The sequence below is a fragment of the Cucumis melo genome, chromosome 5, assembly GCF_025177605.1.
Source record: "Cucumis melo cultivar AY chromosome 5, USDA_Cmelo_AY_1.0, whole genome shotgun sequence".
NCBI lineage: Eukaryota > Viridiplantae > Streptophyta > Magnoliopsida > Cucurbitales > Cucurbitaceae > Cucumis > Cucumis melo.
This window is the reverse complement of record NC_066861.1, coordinates 20,311,959-20,334,718: the sequence shown is the minus strand read 5'-3', so window position 1 is coordinate 20,334,718 and position 22,760 is coordinate 20,311,959. Positions and strand designations below refer to the sequence as shown.

General features: G+C 35.0%; 1 protein-coding gene across 4 annotated transcripts; it reads right to left on the bottom strand.

Annotated features, from left to right (window-relative positions):
* Positions 1-288: 288 nt before the first annotated feature.
* Positions 289-22,542, bottom strand: LOC103485911 (stromal processing peptidase, chloroplastic). 4 transcript variants are annotated; one of them, XM_008443692.3, is made up of 25 exons: positions 22,212-22,542; positions 18,488-18,719; positions 13,621-13,862; positions 12,359-12,557; positions 11,660-11,707; positions 11,326-11,433; positions 11,021-11,209; positions 10,611-10,907; positions 9,839-9,940; positions 9,425-9,559; positions 8,380-8,604; positions 7,337-7,540; positions 7,053-7,223; positions 6,180-6,329; positions 5,447-5,584; positions 4,611-4,838; positions 4,217-4,369; positions 3,798-3,924; positions 3,581-3,692; positions 2,308-2,428; positions 2,144-2,224; positions 1,786-1,887; positions 1,478-1,628; positions 1,090-1,234; positions 289-690 (listed from the first exon to the last, which is right to left on the bottom strand). In XM_008443692.3, exons 1-24 carry the CDS (start codon positions 22,388-22,390, stop codon positions 1,143-1,145), a joined length of 3,786 nt encoding a protein of 1,261 aa, XP_008441914.2. In that variant the 5' UTR covers positions 22,391-22,542; the 3' UTR covers positions 289-690; positions 1,090-1,142. The 4 variants fall into 4 exon arrangements, with proteins under 4 accessions (XP_008441914.2, XP_008441915.2, XP_050940438.1 ...); XM_008443693.3 differs by having other exon boundaries at positions 3,801-3,924; positions 22,212-22,535; XM_051084481.1 differs by lacking the exons at positions 289-690; positions 1,090-1,234; positions 1,478-1,628; positions 1,786-1,887; positions 2,144-2,224 and adding an exon at positions 3,183-3,256 and having other exon boundaries at positions 22,212-22,537.
* Positions 22,543-22,760: the final 218 nt, after the last annotated feature.

The window sequence follows — 22,760 nt, the reverse complement described above, 5'->3', positions numbered from 1 at the left end:
TTCTTGATGGATTTTTCAAGTAATTAACATGTCATTTAACACAATTGGCATCCATGTCAGCACATAAATTGATATGATCTTTGTTACATAAATACTCAGTAACGTTCAATTACAAATTTAAAAGTTAACCAAACACAATTCAACTAACTAGTTAAGATAGTGTATTATTTTAATCAAAGATCAAATACTCCCATCATGTGACATTCTTGAGCTATACATAGTTAATATTACTGCTCGAAACATCATAGAAAACTTGAGTTTCACTCTAAAAGATAGAAGGTGCTCATATGAAACTGAAAAAAGGATATTTATATTATTGAGTATGAGTTAAAATAGTTGTCCTTGGCATACCACAAGAGAGACTATAATACTTTATTTCATATATTACTAAAAAATAGATGCATACAAAGTATTCTATATCTTACTCTGATATTGTGAAAAACACAATCAAGCTCTATGGCTGCTATCTAAATGATGCATTGTGAAAAATGAATCAGCATCGTTGTATATTCAAGCAATATTAATGCCTGATGGCAAGAAAGAAAATCGAGGACAACAGCATCCCAATTAAACCACGTGTTTGCCAATCGGCTTATGACGAGCAGACTTCTTTACACCGAGAGAGATCATTGCTACAGCTTCTTATGCTTTGGCTAAATAATTGGCTGTACTTTGAAGTGAATATCCATCCTATACAATGATCAATCAAGAGGGTAAGGTATTTTTGAAACCAAAGAACTGATTATACTTCTACACTTGTAGAATAGACATTAGATTCATAATCAATATTACTGACAAAGGAAACCTTATTTATTTCTTATTTCCTTCCGAATCATCCCAAAATGATATAAAATTTTACACATCTACACTATGTTATAACTAATTGAGCTATATTTAGGGTTTGTTTCTAAAATTCTTTTTATTCTTTTTATTATAACTTCACGACAAAGAACAAATTAGCTCAAAATCGAACAAGATTCAAAGTTGAAAAAAATATATTCAAAGTTGGATCAAAATGCCAATTTAGCCAATAGCTTGAGCACAAATGAGTCAAAATTTTCGCAAAATAAAATTATAAACAAAACAAACCTTTCATTGGTCGATCCCTTTCGATAGTTTTAAAAAATTTTATCAAGGGAGGATCATGTTGTCGGTCTGGTCATTGTAGATAAGCCGCGTCCAGATGGAATAACACCTTGAAAATCTTGGTCTGATCCTTCCTCTTCAAAAGAAACTGCAACCACAACACGAAATAAGGCTTGATGATTTGTATCTTAATTTATACAATGAGAAAACCAAATCCACTTGGCAAATCTAAAGTTGGTACCAATACCGTTGGAGGACAGCCCAGTTTATCTTAAAGAAAAATATAAACCTCTAGAAATTTTGGAAGGAACAATTTGTAATCTACAAAAACAATGTCCTGTCTATCAAAATTAATAGTCAAGGTGAAATACTGAAATACAGAAATTCTCACCAATACTTTCTTCCCCAGCTTGAGCTCCAGCTATCCCAATGCATGTATACAAGGAATCTGCATCTACTTTCAATTGATCATAAGCAATGTATACGTCATCAATGGTGGCAGCTTCATACAATGATGTAAGATCTTTGATGCACGATAGGTCCTGCTCCACAGTCGGAAGAAAAAAGATTGGTGAGACACAAAAGATGCACAGTTGCAACATATTATAAAATCATTGTATTGTATGTAATCTTCGCTCTGTTTCCAAGGCAAAAGCATAGGGATAGATAATGAAGAGAAGTACAAGCACATTAGTCTACCTTCCGTGGAACAGAAGACGCTTGCAGATGAGCCAATAGGCCAAGCCAATAAGCATTGGATTTTATTTCAGCTTCATGCCTCATAAGAAGAGTACGTTTTGCCTGCAGTTGGAAACACATTACTTAAAACCTTGGCTAAGAATGAGAGAATCAGTACAAAACCACACGAGAAAGAATCTCGTATTAAGATATGTAAAGTGAAGAGAGGGGTAGGGAGCAACAAACTATTTTCAGTTTGAAATGAAAATCAATAAACACTTTTAGTGGCTTGCTACCATTTTTATGAAAAATATAAAACGGAAACTAATTAAGTTTTTATTAGCCAGTACTAGCTCAGTTGATCGATTTAACACTTTACCCTGTCCAACTCTCTTTGGGCAATTTTGTTGCTATGTAAACCTCTCAGAACGCTTTTGCAAGCGTCAACAGCTTTGTACACCTGAAAAAGAGGAAATGTATTAGTGAAAGAAAAAAAGTAATAAATGAAGTTAACAAGGATCTTAATGAAAATTGAGTCCAAACCTTGGCTGGAGTTGATGTCACAGATATAACATACCATCCAAGCTTAAGCCTATCAAACAGGCTCAACTCAAAGGATACGTCATATGTCAAACCAAGAGAATCCCTCACACTTGTGAAAAGCCTGGAATTACCACATCAATAATATTTTTGCAAATGTTAGCAAATGAAGTAAGAGTAGTGAAGAAGTTATGTGGGAAGACTTCGGGCAACACTAGCACAATAAATTTTAAAAATGGCTTCCAGCCTTCAACTTAAGAATTAAGAGAAAGTAGAAAATTGATACTCATTAGTCATTATCAGACATCACTTCGTTTACATTAATTGTTAGCTGATATTTGCACAAAAATTAGATTCTTTAATGCGAAACCCATTGATGGTTGTGCTTCAAATGCTACGGAAAGGGATTCATAAACCTTAATTCTTCATTTTGCCATGTCATCATGCAAATTTATTTGGAAGACTTATTCCTTAATTATTTCTTGCAAATAAAGGATGTTCATGATTTCGTTTGTCTTAGTTTTGGAGCTGAACCAAAAATGAAGCAAATTATTTTGAAAGAAAAACCACATCGAACTACATTTGCTAAAAAAAACCATGCCAAACCAATCAGCAACCTGAAGGTTTGGTTGGTTCATTTTGGGCCTGACAGGTGACCGGGCCAATTTGAGTAATTTTAAGGAAAAGAACAGAACTTTTTGAAGATCGATTCCTAAGCAAGGGGTAGTGTATTTTCTTACTTTTGTGTTAAGTGAAACGGAAGGACAGTTTTTGAAGGGATGGAGAAAATAAGATAAAGTGGAGGGCAGTTTTCAGCATCTTTGTTTCATTCTAGTTAGGTCAATGGAAATTCAGACAAGTACTAGAGATTTCCGTACCCGGACTCAAGTCCATAACTTCAATCTTCCGGTGCTTTATGATTCACGAATCTCTTGTAGGACAGAGATTTAGCCTGTTTTCAAACCATGTTAGGAGAGGCCAACAAACAAATGGACATGGGTGTGGGTGGGTTTGTGAGAGGCCGTGGCTAAGTGGAAACAGTTGACATGATGGTAACGGTAGCAAAGATGATTGGATATGGGTGTAGTGGGAGTTGTGGGCCTTGATAACAAAGAACCAAAAAGCAGAAACCCTAACAAATTAACAAGAAAAAGAAAGGAAGTAAACAAAAATAATAAAAAACTAAAACTTAAAGGGGGAACCAAACACTCTAACCTGTGCACCAAGAAGAAAGAAAACTAAAGATTACAAAATGCAGTTGGGAGAGAAGACTTGCCTAGAATTTATAATCTCGGCCAAAAGCCCCATTGTGATTCCAAAAAAGAGTGGATGACTACGAAGTTTTCTCTGCAACCCCTTCTCGATATCACTATCAGATTCGTCACTTTCTGGAGTTAAAAAAAGAAAAGAAAGGAAAAAAAGGACCCATCATAAGCTATATTAGAAAATCAGGAAATGGTACATAAGTCACACTTCTTCACAGAGAAACTCACCACCTGTTCTCGAAATCTGACTAACTGATTCTAACAACTCTAAACCCTCAAATGTAACACCCCAACGGTTGGGTGCAGGACCTGAAATATAAGCGCATGCTCTTTCGTCTGTATCCTTTAAAAATACCTGTTCAAATATAACGAAGAACTTGATATCAAAAACGTAACAGAGATTATAATGATCTGAACACAATATCACATTGATCTCAGAAAGCAGGCAACTGCAAAAACTAAATGAAAATCGTTGAGATCTTTTTGGTGTAGATCAGGTAATATCCACTTCTAAGAAACAAAACTACAAAAGGAGAGGATTAATTTTTCATTTTACAATAAATTTTGCAAAGAATAACTCAGTGTGGGATGAGGCTAAAAATCTTCAAAAAGTAAACTAGACAGTTTTAAAAAGGAAATAACCTCACCTGCTGAAATTGTAACTCAGATGCAGATGGTCGAAACACAATGGGAACTGAAGCAAGTGCTGCCTCAGAAGTTTTAGTTGCTGTGACTGTACCAAGGTAATCTAGAATACAAGACTCAATTTCTTCTTCTGAAAAATCCCCAACAAGACTTACCTACAAAATGGCAAGATTCCGTGACAGATATATTAGGAATTATTGTTAAAAAATGTAACTTCTCAGAAAAGAACAGATCACCTTTCATTGGTCTAGAATGTAAAACTCTTTTTTCTTTGTACTCTGCATGATTATATTTCTTCTACTTTTTCCTCAATTAATTAGGGTATCTCGTTCTCTCTCTGATGATGATACTTCTTAATTTCATTTTCACTTTCAATCAAAATTTAAAAAACCAGACCTCCATGTTATTGCCTACAAATTGATTCATCACAGCATCCTTCACGGTTTGTAATGTTAAGTTCTGCAGTGATTTTGGGGAAGGCTCAACAAACCGTTCATCACCGTTCAGCATAGCTAACATGAGTTTGTGAGCAGTAGATCGTTCCAGGCTTTTAGGAATAGACCGGTAGTATGACATATATAACTGCTTTGCTCTATCAAATGCATCCTCCAGCCAGACACTATGCTGCAAATTAGTAATCGCCCAACTTTAAACAGTAAAATGCACAAACATTATTCAGAGAGACAGTTTGAATTAAACCCTGAATGATTGCTGGGAAATGTCAAGTCTTCATTAGTCTAAGTACAATTCCTCGAGATGATTCTTCATTCTTGTCGGTTAATTTATTGAAATATATGACTTACTAAAAAAAGTTAATTTCACAGACAAAATTCTGATCTACCCTTTAAGGTTGAGATGAAACACTTGAAATTAAAGAAATAATAATAAAAAAACAATAATAAACATTGGTAAGAATTAAAGGTTATAGAGCAGTTTGCTCAATAAAATATTCAGTTCATACTAACTTGTGTTTTACCAAGATTCAAGCACTAACTTTAAGTAAGCAGACTTTTATCTAGGGTTAATCTTCTTAGATTCTTGTTTCCTTATTAGTTATATCTCACTGTAATTCAAGTATTAGTCTCTTGTTCATTTCACCAATGAAAGTTGTTGTTTCCATTTTAAAAAAAATGTAAGCAGATATATTATTGCCATAGGTCTCATACGCACAACTGTGCTTTGTAGGGAAAATGAGGTTTTTTTTTTTAACAAAACCAGCCATTTGCACATACCTCAAGAACCATGTGAAGTAGTTGGAAAGCTGCACGCATCCCATTATCTCTCAAGGTGAAACGAAATTCCATAGCGATGAACTCTTCGGTTGATTCCAGAGAACAATTTATTAAGTGATTGACGCAAAAAAGTTCCACCTACAAAATGTTACATATACAAGATCGATCAACTTGAATGAAGAGTTATATGGGCAATGAACCATTCATTAAGCGATTCATACATAGCTTCTACATGTAAGTTGCATACATGTCATCAGCCATAGGTCTCAGACACCAAAGCAAGTTCTTGAAAGGAATAACAGCAATAGCAATTACCTTAAACACAAAGCTGCTTGATGTTAACCTAAAATGCCAGTTATCAAGGTATTGCCATGGTTAAATTACAAATTTGATTCTTATGATTTGGAGAAAGTTAGAGTTTAGTCCCTCCAGTAATCGCCCCCAGTGTTTTATCAAACCATGGAGACAATATCCTAGTTATAAACCATGAGGACCAAATTTGCAATTTAACCTCACAGCATTCACTACAAAATTGATAAATACACTTCACATAAATCAGAAATTACTCCCGTGTATAGACTTGGTTTGTAGACAGCTATCTCTAAACCACCAGGACAATTATTTATTGTTTTAATAGGAAGTTCATGTTCATTGCTTCATTGAACTTTTACTGAGATTGAAGTTCAAAGAATTAATTGGATGGGAGTTGAGTGTGAGGATTCTAATAGAATACCTGCTCCCGTGAAAAGGTTCCTACACGACCTCCCTCACTGAGAGTTCGAACACCGACTACAACAGCTCCTTGTGAGTCAGGGCTTTCAGCTGCTCGTCCCCCACCAACTATAAGCCGCATCACACCTGCCTTGTTTTCACTTTTTGAAATCTACATGAAAAATGGTACCAATGGTTAAATAAGTTGACAAATAACCACCACCCCTGCATACATTTTTTCGGAGCTACCCACACTTGTTTGAGAAATCATCACTTGAATATCCAGTAATTTTCGCCACGGACTTTTTGTTTGACTAATGTGAAATATAACTACAGCATCTTTATTGTCAGATATCCACTTAAATTATACTTCTCACAAATACTCGAGGCAGTTATCTACAAATGTCTGTTGAACATATATACTAATACTAGCAAAAAGAAGTAAAAAACTAATAAAAATTGTACTACCAGAAAATCAGAAAATGAGAAGATAAAACTACAAAGTACAATAAACTTTCCAGTCCAGCAATGAAAAATAATTGAATTTTTTACAATTTATTTCTTGAATTTTATCCAAAAAAGGAATTATTTCTTGAATTGAGCAGGCAAAGACTGAAACCTCAGTAATTTGAAGTTATTTAGAGGGCATTCAGTTAAAACTTTTTGTTTTCTTGGGATAAGAAATAAAAACATTAACGAAATCTACAGACAGAAATTTACACCCTCCAACCCCCATGCATAAAGTGAAGCCTAACCTCTCAGAATGTAATTTATCTTGTAAGTTTTTTTAGTACCGCGAATGTGTGGTATGCAGATTTGAACATCCAACCTCGAGGGAAGAATTATACTTGTCAACCATTGAGTTACATTAAAGTTGGTTGTATTTATCAAATACCTTATAATTCACAGGAATTCCATTTGACAGACGACACTGAGTGATCCCTGTTTCTTTATCATGAAATTTGGTGACATTAGTCTCTGGGTTTAGAGGAACAAATGATGGCTGGTGTTGCATCCTTAATTCAGCTATCTGTGAAGATGATATCAACTCTTTCGGTACCTCAAGCTGCAAAAGTATATAGAAATTTAATTCCGACAAAAACTAAACCATAAAACAAACATGGAGATATATTTGTACTAGAAGTTGAAAGAAAGTGAGAGCATAAGAGAACAAGATACTTCAGGCTCGGCTTCAATTGGTTCCCTCAATCCTGCCTCAATAGCAGTAATTATCTCACTGGCAGTTATTTTAAACTCTGTCTCCCCCAATCCATCAATATGAGCTTTCTTTGGAACGCATGCAACAATAGCTGCAGGAAGGGGTGCAGTAGGCTTTCCATAATCTGAGATGAACTCTAACACTTCAGCACCAATGGAATTCACCTAAGGTAAAAAAATTTGAAAATAAAAATACATCAAATATTTTATAAGGAACTGGTAATAAGAGGTATAAACTAAATAAACAATGTTATAGAACTTTAGTCAACCCTTACCCTCCATAATTTTTAAATTCACTCATATAGCTAATTGTCAAAGTTTCAGAGACATACTGGGCATGTACGTTCACATAATTATTTGCTCCACCCATTAATGTTTTTAATCAGTAAGAATACACTCGTATATCTTGTTTTTTAAAAGGAACAGAAACCATTCCATTGATTGATGAAATAGATTAAAAAAATTCAATCACTAACACATATAATGCATGTCACTGTTGAAAATATACATACACTAAAAATTGCAAACGATGGGAGGATAAATCTTAGAATAGTTTCTTTTAACTGAATACAAATTGCAAAGCCTTTTCATTATCTCTTTTGATCTTTGAATAGAATCAAATCTCTCTGTTGCACTATTTTCGCATCAATACAATTTTCTTTTAAGTTTTGAGAAGAAAATATTTAAGAAAACAATAAAAAGGGAAAAGAATTATCCAACTATCAACTTATTCTTACAGAAGGTATCATCTAGTAAATTATTTATTGACAATGAATGTGACTCCAATACCCTGACTTATTTCTTGAAAGAGACAATGTCAAGAGAAACTACAACCAAACTACAAGAATCAGTCAGTGCCAATAATTGAAAAGGAGGCCTATGTCAGAGACAAACATAATCTGCCTCCCAATATGTCACCATTTGTTCTAAAGTGCAACTAGTCTTCAACAACGAACAACTCCAAAATTTCATTCAGAATATAATTAAGAAAAAAAGTACCTTACCTCTTCAAGGGTAACTGTTCCAGCAACAGCAACCAAACTTTCATGACCTTGTCTTTGGTCCATAACTGTATGCCCCAAAGCATCACTTTCCATGATAAAATCCAAATTATCAACTGATGACACGTTATCAATCATTGCTGCTAGGTGTTCACTGTCCTTTAGAAGTGCATCCATATACCGAGTCAGTTCACCCTTAGTGACACCAAACTCTTTAAGCCTCCGTACCTGCACCAAATGGAATACACTACATATTAAATTGATTATTACAAGTCCAGCAGTCCAACTGCAGCCAGAGCTTCTGTTTCTGGAAATTGAATATGAAAAGCAAAAGAAAAAAATGAAACAATCTCAAAACAATACTACTCAGTAATTGATCTGCATCTCACATAATTTGAGGCCAGTAACTAAGGAAACAAAAGCAAAGCCATTAATTGTTGTGTTGTGTTGTTATTGCATCACCGGGTATCCTTCATTCTCCCCTCTTTTACAAATAATAGGTGTAAACCCTTTATTTCTTGGCATTTTATTAACCTGAAATCCTTTCTCTATCTAAATGACCTGAGCACCAGCAATGCTACAAAAGCATGATACATATATTTATATCCAAATGTAGGAATTAAAATAGGTGAAAATTGATCCAAACCAAAATCAATGCTTCGATTCAAAGTTCCTTTTCTTTTTGCTTTAACATTAGTTTTTCATTGAGTTAAAATAAGAGACCTACTAAGATTAAAAATAATAATTAATAAATAAATGATAAAAACAATATAAAAATCCAATTGAAATTTGCCGCTTTTCATTTTTTTAAACAATACTGAGCTCATTAGAAGAAAAATGAAAACTAATAAATCAAGTCATTACCAGGTCAACAAAACAATAAAGGGGATTTAGTTTACCAATTTTTTTAATTTAGGATTCAAATGGATGAAATTCAAACTATAATTTAAAAGTTAACTCGTAAACTGGTAAAAGGGTGAGAATTTTTAACAAAAATTATTTTAATGTTTATTTCTTGGACGTTATGGATACAAAAAGTGACACAAACCTCTTGAACAGCAACTTTAATCGCGCTTTGCCAATTCTTTGGTTCAGCCGTTACTGTTAGTGTGGTGACAGTGCAACCTTCTCTTCCAGAATCACTGTGGTCCAACTCAATGGAAGTGAATGGTGGATTTGAACTCTGAAAATTACAATAAATTAGAAAACTTTGGAGGAATAAGAAGTTTTATGCCATAGAATGAGTAAAATAGGCAATAAATAACTAATACACCATTAAAACCAAATTAGGATCCCCACTCCCATGAAAGAAACACTGTGTATTCAAATAGAAATATTAATTTATGTTAAAAGACCAATAAAAAAATGATTTTGAAAAATTCAGAAAAAAAGATCACAATCAAAACTTGAAATCTCAAGTATTCACAAAGACAGAATTGAGAGGATATGGTTTCAGATGTACCTTGTATCTTGTATTTATACGAAAATGCAAGGCAGAAAGAAATATCCTCTTCATAAGAACATTTCTCAGGTCACTAAATGTTCGAACCTTATTTACAGGAATCTGCAATGAAATTCAATAGAAGGAAAACAAGACTTCAAAAAAGGAATATGCTTGAAGAATAAGAGAAAAGAACTCATATTTCTGAGCATCGAAAAACAAAAGAGATTTATGAAGACCACCAGAGTCCGGCATATTGATCTGGAAATTACAAAGAGAGTGAAGTGTTGGCAGTTGGCGTTTAGTGTTTGGTGTTTAACACAATGATCCTAACCAATGCTTTCAAAAACTTCTTAAGCAAGATATCTACTGGCTCTGTTTCCTTGTGTGTGTAATTTCAAAAGAAAACAAACTACAACATCACAAAAGGGTTCAAATGGAGCAGCTCATTTTCCTTGACAATCCTCTAATTCATTTCTAGCCAAGTGAGTCAGAAAACCACCCTAACAAAGTCCATTCGAAGAATCTTCTTTCCCTTTATAAATGGATGACCCAAAAGAATATAGAGGAAGTATGTTGGGTCATCTGAAATCGATGAATTGTCTCAAAGTTTGTAAATATCAATTTCTCTAGATTTAATTGGAATATCCTTTTCATGATCTCAATATTACATCTCTAAAAGGTTAATTCTTCATCCTGCTTATATATTAGTGATTATGATAGCTCTAAATAAAAAATCTCATGCAAGTTCAAGAGGGAAAGTATTAGAAAAAATATATTAAATACCACATACCTTACAAAACATATTAATTGAGAAATTTTGAAGTAACTCGTGCTGAAATATCTGTGGGGGATTTGCATCTACATTGCTCCCAGGAAGAGACCAATAGTGCTTCACAGGAGGACGAATTGCATGCCTTTCTTTCTTAATGATCTTGGATTGATCTACTGAATTTGATCTCTCATTTGATAAACTGCCACCTAGTCCTACTGAGATCTTGGGAACAAGAAAACTAGCCATCGCACCAAATGCACTGGGATTAGGCGTAGAAACAGCCTCATTTTCTAGGCCAGTTTCACCAAAGACAGCCTGGAAGAGATAATAATCAGTGTACTGATGAACTGAGTCCTCAAAATAAACTGTATAGTCTCTAATGTCAACAATAGAAGAATTATTAGAACAAAATAAAAGCTTGTTCAAACCTCAATTTGGTTAACGGCCTTTGAGATGTTATCAATATCTCCGACAATGTATAAGGTTGCATTTGCAGGGAAGTACCATCGTTCATGGAACTTCCTTATTTTATCGGCATCCCACTTCTTAATCTGTTCTTCCAATCCGATTGGGAACCTTTTGCTAAGCTTGTTTTCAGAATGCAGATGCTGTAACAGCTGTACAGCAAGAATATTTCCAAATCAATGGAATTATAGAAAAGGGCATGTGTTAGCCAATATATAAGCTTTATTGAAACATATTTTTTACGAACAAAAGCAACTGCAGTGCATACCTGACAATCAACACGATATTCTATTGTATTCATCATCTGTAGTTCAGAAAGAATGGCACGCCTCTCTTTTTCAACTCGTGAAGCAAGGAACTTTGGGTGGAAAGCTATCTATTTAGACAAACAAAAAGAAAGGATGCATAAAATGTAAAGTGATAAAACAAATAATATCCAACATTCTTATATGAAACTATTTTCTTACAAAAAATCACACACTGAAATCAGAAAATTCATTTGCTAAAAACAAAAAAAGTACATCAACTAACAAAATCACATCACAACCCAAAGCCACACTAGTGTGCACTTCGACATAAATTAATCCATTTATTGTTCATACCTCATTTAAGGCATCGAGAACAGATGGAAGTAGATCTCCATCAGAATCCTACAGCCAAAGATAATATGGTCAAAATTCAAACAATTTGCTAATAACAAACCCAGACACAAAACTAATGCAAACAGCAACGGTAACATGGTGCAGTATTCTTCTTCCATTTGGGTCAATTTCAAATGATTCATCATGATCTTTGATTGATCATCATGTGTGCATTAATAGATCGGTTTTCAAAATTATTTTCAACCAAAAGCATCTCCGAAGAATGCAAGAAAATACAAGAGAAACTAGCACAAGGGGATTATAATTTGAAAATGCCTCAGTAATGGTTCCTAAGCACTAAAAAAAAATCACGCTTCTAAACATTAAGCTAACTTCTCAGTGCATTGGCGCTGAAATATTTGAGCATGCATTTTAAAATGAGAAAATGAAAAAGAAAAGATAATCAGCGGCTACGAAATGCTGAGAAAAAAAAGATGAAGTGAATTGATTATATATTAATTATAGTATGTTGGGGCTCATACATGGGTAGCAAAATTACTCATTATTGAAGATCAGCAAGAAAGAAAACACAGCTGGAAACAGAACCAGTTCTCTGAGAGAGAAATGTTTAACCCAGTCCTCATAGAAACATGAAAGACAATAGATTGAGAAATAATATAAGTGCATGCCTGTAACAATAGAAAAACCAACAAGAACAACCTTTGTGCTAGTTGGTGAATGTATATGAAACACAGTATGGTGGAAATCAGTGTAGGCATTAGATCGTGCGCCTGTACCCAAAAGCTTTTCACGTTTCTTACTTCCAAGGAAGGCTACATGTTCAATCATGTGTGCAATTCCTTGCTCGTCATCTTCTTCATCAATTGAACCCACATGAACTTCCATGTGTGCTTCAAACCTGAATCCAAAACTTTGTTAGTCCATCAATAAAGCTTCATTTGCTTAATGAGATAGCAGAAGAATGGTCCAATTCTTTTAATATGTGTGTGTGTGTGTGTATTACTCTTTTCATTATATCAATGAAAAGTGAGACAAAGAGAGTGAATCCTTAGTGGTTTCTTGTATTTTCGAGCATTGGACTTCTTTGATTATATCAATGTTTGTGTTTCTTTTTTAAAAAATATAATATATATCTAGAGATGACAGAGAAAGAGAGCGAATCCTTAGAGAGATTAAGGAAGAAGAAGAAGAAAAGAACCCACAAAACCTACCAAACAAGAAAGAAAATTCAAATTCTATTCTCATCCCTACACTAAGGTCCCATAACTTGAATTACCTAAATGGATAGAGTAATTGAAAAAGTGCTCCACAAAAATGTAACATTTATCAATCAATTATTTCCTCCAAATGCAAACTGCCTAACATGTAGAACATAAAATCCATTTTATCCTCCATTTCATGAAAATACTGAAATTAAATTTCATATATATTTATAAGAAACAAGAAAAGTTTCAGCAAAAATATGGAAGTTGTACTGTTTCTTTTCAACCAGACGCTCCCACAAAACTTATTTCACCGGAATAGTCCACATGCATCCCACTTGTACTGTTTCTTCGAGTTGCAGTAATTTTCTGAGTTCTAAATTGGTTGTATTTGGTTGTAATGGTTGTATATGCTTTTGTTTTATTGTACTCTTAGTATTTGTCTTGATTCCTTTTTAAAAAAATCTTTTTTTTTTCTTTCTTTTTTTTCTTTTTTTTCTTTTTTTTTTCTTTTTTTGAGAAATGAATTAAAAGTTGAATCCGTCTATCTTTGCAACAATTAAAAAAGTACCAATCTAAGTTGGTTTTCCCTGTCTAGTGGTTATCATGATTTTGGACTCAGAAAATAATATATATACATGAAGCTTTAATTTATGAATACTTCAAAATCTCCATATTGTTAACCTGTATTCACTGTTTAAATTATTGAAATGCATTCACTTGATAAATTATTTCTTCAAGAACCACAATGGTCAATACCTGTTGGGTGGAACTTTATTTGGTAAAATTAGATACTTCAATCCATTTTTCAACTGCCCTCTATACAACTTCGGATGAGACGGGAGTTCTGAACTAAGAAATGCTTCTAACTCTGCCCTTCCAAACTCAGGATATGAAACATCTAAATCTTGTTTCTCCAGAATACCATCCGGCCAGGCTGTAGGTGCTGCATGAGGCTCATCTGGACCTACAGTTCCACAAACAATACGAGCATGCTTCACCTGGATGTTGCATAAAAGTACAGAGAACAAAATAAGAACATATGGACTATCACATAAATAGTATATACTGTAGAATGCCATTTCTATTCCTTTCTAAAAATCTAACACTAGTTGTATTGAAAGATGTTAAATCACAATTTCACCCAAAAGCGTAAGCTAGTGGTCAAGGTAAATATAAATATATAAACACTTTAACATCCTTCTTACTTGTGAGCTTGAAAATACGTAGAAGACTCAACAAGTGAAAATCAACATTAACTTGATAGGAATAACATTAAAGGGGTATTTTAATAAACAGAAACAAACTTTTCATTAATATAATAATGAAAGAGGCCATGCCTCAAGATGCAAAGATACAAAGTGAACACAAAACCTCTTTACCCGTGGATTTAAAGGGGGTTGAACACACAACCTACTATGATACTAGGTTAAACAATCGATAGACCCAAACAAATGTTATCCACATGTGATGTTAAGACTACAAAAAAATTAGGAGACATCTCTAAGAAAGCATTAAATGAAGCATGCATTATATAGACTCTTTAGAACAAGATAGACGTGACTAATATCTTTATTATCACAAATACATCAGTGGATCGCAAAGTTTGTAAACGGCCTAGCCTAGTTATTTAAGTTCATGTTAGACCTCCTATTAGATTCTGTTATAGTAGAAGAAAGAAAGAAAAGTACACGTTTTACACGTGTGAAGCTAGGCGTTCATTAAGTAGTTAAGTCGGTTAGCAATAAATAGGAGTTAGTTTGGGCGGAAAAGGATTATTGAATTTCTGGTTGAGTTAGTTCCTATTGTTACTTCTTGCAAGGTAGAAGAACAAGAGAGCTGTGAATTTGAACTGAAACTCCCTCAATTCATTTCTATTGTAATACATAATACTCTACAAATAAAGATTGAATTTCATACCAGAAGATAGAGTTCTATCATTTTGGTAACAGAGCACGATTCTAGAAGAATTATCCGCCATGGTTCAAACACGGATGAACAGCGATTAAAGGTTTTTTATCAGGAAATTGCCGGATTGAAGAAATAGTTGAGTAAAATGCCGGTGATCGAAGCGAGTTTGAGTGAGATCGCGAAGAACTTCGAACTGATGCGACTGCAATCGGAGAAGCAACAGCAAAAGCTTTTGATGTTGATGGAGTCGACTGCGGAAGAACGTTCGATGATGAGTGAGCGACTTACAAAATCGACTATACGCGACTCCGCGACGGCGAAAGGGAAGGAAAACGAGGCAACGTCCAGCCGAGTTATTGAAACAGACCGAAATATCGGGGATAGCCAAAACGAGAAGAAAACCGATAACAATGAAAACGCAACAAATCGGAACAAATTTAAGAAGGTCGAAATGCATGTGTTCAATGGAGAGGATCCAAATTCATGGCCATTTCGTGTTGAGAGGTATTTCCAGATCCATAAACTCATTGAATCTGAAAAATTACTAGTTTCGACAATAAGTTTTGATGGACCAGCCTTGAACTGGTACCGATAACAGGAGTAAAGAGATAAGTTTGTGAGTTGGTCGAATTTAAAAGAAAGAATGTTAGTTCGATTTAGATCCACTAGAGAAGGATCAATTTGCGGCAGATTCTTACATATTAAACAAAAAACAACAGTAGAAGAGTATAGAAATTTGTTCGATAAGCTAGTAGCACCACTATCAGATCTTCAAGAAAGAGTGGTGGAAGAGACGTTTATGAATGGGTTGTTTCCCTGGATCAAAGCAGAAGTAGCGTTCTGTCGTCCTAAAGGTCTTGCCGAAATGATGAAGATAGCACAGGTAGTCGAAAACAGAGAAATAATCAAGGGAGAGGCAAATTTGAGTGGGTTTTCTGGCGGGAAATATGCTCCTCAAGCTTCCGTGAGTGCTAAAACAGGAGCAAGTTATGCTACAAGAGAGAACAAGGGAAACACTACGTTTCCTATAAGGACAATCACCTTAAGAAGCTCTAATTCTGGAGAAGTACATAAAGACGGTACTTCAAAACGATTAACCGACATTGAATTTCAAGCTAGAAAAGAGAAGGGCTTGTGCTTTAGGTGTAATGAAAAATATTCAGCCGACCATAAGTGTAAAATGAAAGAGTAGCATGAATTAAGAATGTTTGTAGTGGTGAATGAGAATGAGGAATATGAAATTTTGAGGAAAATGAACCCGAGAGGAAGGAGTTAAACAAGCTGGAAGTCAAGGAAGACAATACGGCTTATGTGGAGTTATCAATTAACTCTGTAGTGGGTTTGAATGACCCAAGAACCATGAAGGTAAGAGGCAAGTTGTAGGATGAGGATGTGATAATACTGATTGATTGTGGGGCAGCTCATAATTTTGTTTCAGAAAAGTTGGTGAAGAAGCTCCAATTGCCTACCAAGGAGACTGAACATTATGGGGTAATATTAGGCTCAGGAACTGCCATTCAAGGCAAAGGGATTTGTGAAGCTCTAGAGGTGCAATTGAAAGACTAGACTGTTAGAGAGGATTTCTTGCCATCAGAACTCGGGGGTGTTGATGTTATATTAGGGATGCAATGGCTCTATTCTTTAGGAGTGACAGTAGTGGACTGGAAAAACTTAACACTACCATTCTCTTCTCAGGGGAAACAAGTTTGCATCAAGGGAGACCCAAGTCTTACCAAGGCAAGGGTGAGTTTGAAAAGTATGATGATTAAGTCATGGGGAGAACAAGATGAAGGCTTTTTGATTGAATGTCGGGCATTAGAGGTCAAAGGTTTAATCAGAACTGAATGTTGTAAGGCTGATGTGAATCCTAAAGTAGTCAATCCCGTACTTTCAATTCTCAACCAGTTCACAGACATCTTTGAATGGCCAGATAAGTAACCGCCTAGGAGAGACATTGAACATCAGATACATTTAAAGAAGGGGACTGATCCCATAAATGTAAGACCTTACCAATATGGTTATCACCAAAAGGAGGAGATGGAAAAATTGGTAAAGGAGATGCTCGCATTAGGAGTAATTCGGCCCAGTACTAGCCCCCTTTCTAGCCATGTACTTCTGGTCAAGAAAAAGACTGGTAGCTGGCATTTCTGTGTAGATTATAGGGATGTGAATAACTACACTGTCTCGGATAAATTTCTATACCTATAGTTGAGGACTTGTTTGATGAACTGTTTTGTGCATCATTATTATTGAAGATTGAATTGAAATTCGGGTATCATCATATTAGAATGGTTGATGGGGACATTGAGAAAACTGTCTTTAGAACTCATGAAGGCCACTATGAGTTCTCAGTTATGCCCTTTGGCTAACTAATGCACCAGCCACATTTCAGGCATTGATAAATGCAATCTTCAAACCCCACATGAGGAAGTTCGTCTCAGTATTTTTTGATGACATACTGATTTACAGCAAGAATGTGGATGAACATGTGAATCATATGGAACTAGTCTTGTCTATCTTGAGGAAGCACGAGTTGTATGCAAACAAAAAAAATGCAGTTTTGTTCAGTCAAAGGTAGAATATTTGGGCCATGTTATTTCTGGAGAAGGTGTGGAAGTGGATTCAGAAAAGATAAAGTCTATAGCTGAATGGCCAAAGCCTACCAATATCAGAGAAGTTAGAGGATTTCTTGGGTTAACTAGCTATTATAGATGCTTCGTGCAGGGGTATGGTTCCATAGCAGCACCCTTAACTCGGTTGCTTAAGAAGGGGGGTTCAAGTGGAATGAAGAGGGTGAAGAAGCCTTTGAAAAGTTGAAGCAAGCAATGATGTCTCTTCCAGTTTTAGCACTACCAAACTTTAGCCAAACGTTTGAAATTGAAACAGACGCATCGGACTATGGTATTGATGGCAGTTGTTTTGGCTTTCCAACGATGGAGACCATACTTGTTGGGGGTAAATTCCTCCTATTAGATTATGTTATAGTAGAAGAAAGAAAGAAAAGTCACACGTTTCACACGTGTGAAGCTAAGCGTTCATTAAGTAGTTAAGTCGGTTAGCAATATTATAAATAGGAGTTAGTTTGGGCGGAAAAAGATTATTGAATTTCTGGTTGAGTTAGTTCCTATTGTTACTTCTTGCAAGATAGAAGAACAAGATAGCTGTGAGTTTGAATTGAAACTCCCTCAATTCATTTCTATTGTAATACATAATACTCTACAAATAAAGATTGAATTTCATACCAGAAGATACAATTCTATCAGTTCATTAGCTATTTGTCCATTAACATATACTCTCCAACTCTCATATCTCTTAACACAAATACATTAGTGCATCGTTTTGCTTCTAAACAGCCTAGTTATTCAAGTTCATCGGTTATTTTCCCTTTGCTGTTATTTCACATTTTTCTAATTTAGGATTGCCTTGTCCACCCACGTATACAAATCTAGTCGATGAACAATATTATTGAGTTTTCCTCTCAAAACTCTCATGACTAACCTACCAGAGTGTTCTTCATAAGCTCCTAAGGTTGCATGGGCGTATTTCTAATATTTCCCTTCTATACGTCTCTAAGAAAGATTCTCAAAATATATTAAGCAGATGGATGCCACAACACAAGAAAAAAGAAAGGAATAAAAGGAATAAACAAAACGATGGAAAAGAGGGATGTTTTGAGTACATAAAAGGCAAATCTGCAAAACAAGTAGCCACTTACAACTTTAGCATCACGTTCATTCTTGGATAATTGAAAAGCAGACTTGTCAAGAATGAATCTAGACGTCGGTCTTTTGATACTAGGACATCTTCTTTTTTGGTTAAGAAAGCAAGAGATGCAATTAGTCAATGTTTCATTCCCACGTTCCCCAATTTTATAAGCACATGGTCTTCGGGCATTATCCTTATTTCTCCTAAACTTGTGTCTACCAATACCATCTTCACGAGAGTACCTTCCAAGCCAAAGAGGAAATAATCAGCAAAGGTATGCATTGAAGTAAATATAAGCACTGAATAAAACCTTAGCTCAGATCAAGAAAAATGAAAATAGGGAGGAGGAACAATTGTCGGGTGAGTGGGAAGAGAAAATACAAAAAAGAAAAGCTTTCATCCAAGATCATACAAGGAAAAAATATACAATGTGTTACTTTTCTTTTCTTTTCTTCTTTTTCTTTATGAGAATCATATGAAAAATTTCATTGACGGTGTGAAATTACAGAAGGGCACATATACCATGAGAAATTACAACACACTATTTCAATGTGTTATAAGAGAAGATTGTAATCACGAAAGTGTGGGGTGAATTAGACCATGTGAAGGTTGTATACAAAAGATGAAACAAATGAAACATACCATTCTATTGCTTTCATTGAGAAAAAAATTAAAGAAATACCTCACAAAACCCATCTAAAGAGAGGGTTTCCAACTGCCAACATGAGCTCAGCTCAACTGGCATCTGTATGTATCCAAGGACAAGAGGTCCCAGATTCAAATCCTCCTTCCCCCAAGTTGTATTACAATACCTTTTCAAAAAGAAAGGTCTTGTCCCAGATTCAAATCCCCCTTCCCCCAAGTTGTATTACAATACCTTTTCAAAAAGAAAGGGTTTCCAACTAAGTAAAATCTATCTGGCAAGCAAGCTCGATAACAAACTCTTCAAAGAAATAGTTGAACACCAACGCAAACTGACAACTCTAGAGGAGGTGATCCAGGTCTCCCTCTTCGCCTTCCAACAAAAAGGCTCCCTAAGTGAAGACTTCTTCCTTAGAACCCTATCCATAGTATTCACACAACCAAGTGTGCAAAGGCGTACAAGTGCACCTAGCAGCTACTCTAATGAAGTTAGACTTGTTCATGAAGAACGACACTAATATAATACAATCAAGATTTCACCACTCAACCAAGAAACACAGGAATTTGCTAGGATGCAGCACGAGCACCACCCTACTAATACCTTATGCCACAGTTGACCAAGTAAAACTTTCTAGGGAACATTTTTAAAAGTTATATTGCAATATTTTTTTAGGAGGATATTACCAAAGAAAAGATGAACCCAGCCCCCATAGGTGAATTACAAAAGAAAAGTGATAGTTAAAATTTCTTTTTTTTTTTTTTTTTTGAAAAGGAAAAATATAAAATGATAGTTATAATAAAAAGTTACATTACAATATAAATAAGTAAATTTAAGATCTAAGCAATCGTCCTCACTCCTCCCTTTACAACAACAGACTAAAACGTCATCGGAAAAAAATATTTTAACAACCTACATTAAGATCTTATTTCGGATTGGAGCCCTTTTTTAGAATCAATTGCTTTCATTGAGAAAAATGATTTTTTTAAAAAAAGGATATGAAGACTTTCCATTAAGTGAATGAAAACAGACTCGAGTTCAAAGATACAAGAAACTATAAGAAATAAATAGATGACAGACTTAGAAACATAAAAACTCCTAACATGATATGAAGATAACAAAGAAACAAAAAAAGAAGGCAGCAACTTAAAAATACTCTATAAATGCATTACAGTTGCGATAAATGTCTTGAATGAAAAACCCCTCAAAAGATTTGGAGAGAGAGCACTATGAAGAAGTCTTTAAACAAGCCGCATCAAAGGGATCGCAAGAACTTTGTGAGAATTCGTAGAGATTAGGAAACGTAGAGCAGAGGAATTTACTCCCACCCCTAACATTTTTTAGGTTAATGTGTCACCCATAGTTAATTGGCAGACGCCCTTTGCTAATAAAATTAAAATCCTCCACCATTACATGCTTGTGGGCCGTCCTTTTATATCAGATACAAAGATTCTTGGTTACCAAGGATGAGAGCTTTCTTTTGGACCAAGTGGATTGAGAGAAACAACCAAACCATTAATGAAAAATCTCTTTCATTTAATCATGATAGGTTTAAGTTTTTCTTTATCGTACTTTAATTGACTAAATATTTCTTCTCTCCTTTTTCTAAATGTTCTTTTGACCAATTGGAAGATGTTTTTCATAACATTCTAGCTCAAGGCCATTTCTCACCCTTCTCTTTTGTTCAATGTGTTGTACCAATCTTAAAAAAATAAAATGACATGTACCTACAGCCTCCATGCCATCAAAAATCCCCTTTAATGTCCACTGAGCCTAGAGCAATGGGACTAATCATACAACCTCACTGATGCCTAATCAAGAAACAATTGCAGATCTTTTGATTTCTTAAGATCTATAAGCCATCAAAGGAAGGAGCTAATCCAAACAGTTAGAGACTTGTTTCATTCCAACTTCAAACAGTTAAGAGACTTATTTCATTCCAACTTCAACATCATCTTTGAAGGAAGAAAGATACAACAACTGTATTGTACACAACCTTCCACACAATGATCTATAGTAGTTAACTTCCTTATGCAATGAATAAAGCTCCCATTCGTCTCCATTTTAACTCAGATTTATTTCTGACCAACACGAGATCGGCAGATTTCTTACATTAAACCATCCTCCACATCAAGGGATTCTACCACATTTCTCATCTTCCTATATCTTAACCTCATCGAGAACTCACCCAGCCTTCAATTCCACAAGATTTTCCGGCTCCTCCTCCATGCCAAGATAAAGCAATACTACATGTCATTGGAAGAGATTCAAGGCACAAAAGTTTCCCATTTTCTCTCTTCCTAGCCCCTTCTCTCTTTGATGAGAGTCGATTAAAGCAATAAAGATTGTTGGCTGATGGATTAGGGATCATGATGGTTAGTCACCACAATTCTAGGGAAACTTAAATGGTATGGATGCAGAACAGTGGTATTCTTTTAAGCCTATTGGGGGACTTCAACACTTCAAAGCTCAAGGGGCTTACAGAAACAGCTCACAATCGACATAAATCAAAATAACGTCACAATTACATATCTCATCGCCCAGAGTGCAACAAGAGGAAGAAAGAGAATCCAACTGTTAACTCAACCAAATTAGAGATAGAAACCTCAAGGGCTCATTTAAATCCACAAACTCGTTTGAAATTTAGAGTAGGAATATTAAAAAGTTCAAACCATAGCCTCCAAAAGAACCCCATGTTAGCATTTATGATTTTTCCAAAGATCTTTAGCTTTGTATTTAAAAAATAACCGCAAAAACAACTTTGTAAACGTCACCTAGCAAGAGGAAGGGAAAGACCATCAAAGATTACATCACTAGCCGTAAAGTCAAAATAAAATTCCTAAATATTTACTCATTTTTTTCGAACAACAGAATTCCAGCAATTAGATTCTTCCATTGGTGAACCATAGACCAAACCAAGAGGTTGAAAACAGCAATCAAACTATATCTCCAAAAACCCACATCAAACCCAGATAAATAATTTCCCCAAAAACAAGAAAAAGTGAAACAAAACCGACATGGAAGGTTAACAACATTTCAAATAACACTGCTACCCCTCAAAACACAATTCTTCATGGAAAAAACTAAAATTTACCTCCTCAAAGGGACAACAAATCGAGACTCTACATCGAATCGAGAGAGATGAGCACAAATAGAGCGGGAAGGGAGTTGCACCGAGTTCACCCGCTTAATGGGAGTAGTTTGGTCTTTTAGACTCAACAAGGGCCGTCTATGAGTCAAATTTGAAACAGTAGAAGAGGTTGCAACGGCCATTGCAGGCAAAAATCCAAGAAAACTGGAAAGAAAAGAGCTTGCGAAGAACAGAAAAAACTGAACACAGCAGCTAGAGAAAGAAGCAAAGAAAAGTGAAACGAGGAAGACTACTGCTTCGCTATTGGGATAGAGTTGGCGGTTCGATTGAACCGCTTACAAGAACCAGAATAAAATAGAGAGGCGATTGGTTGAGTTTTTTTATTTTATTTTATTATTTTTAAAGGACGAGAGATGCTCCAAAATCCAAATTTGCAAATCTCACCATTTTTTTTTTTCCTTCTGTTTTCTTCTTTCCTTATCAACCACAATTTAGGGTTGGAGGGAGATTTTTCTTTTCCTTTCTAAACTAAGTTTTATTTTACTTTTGTTT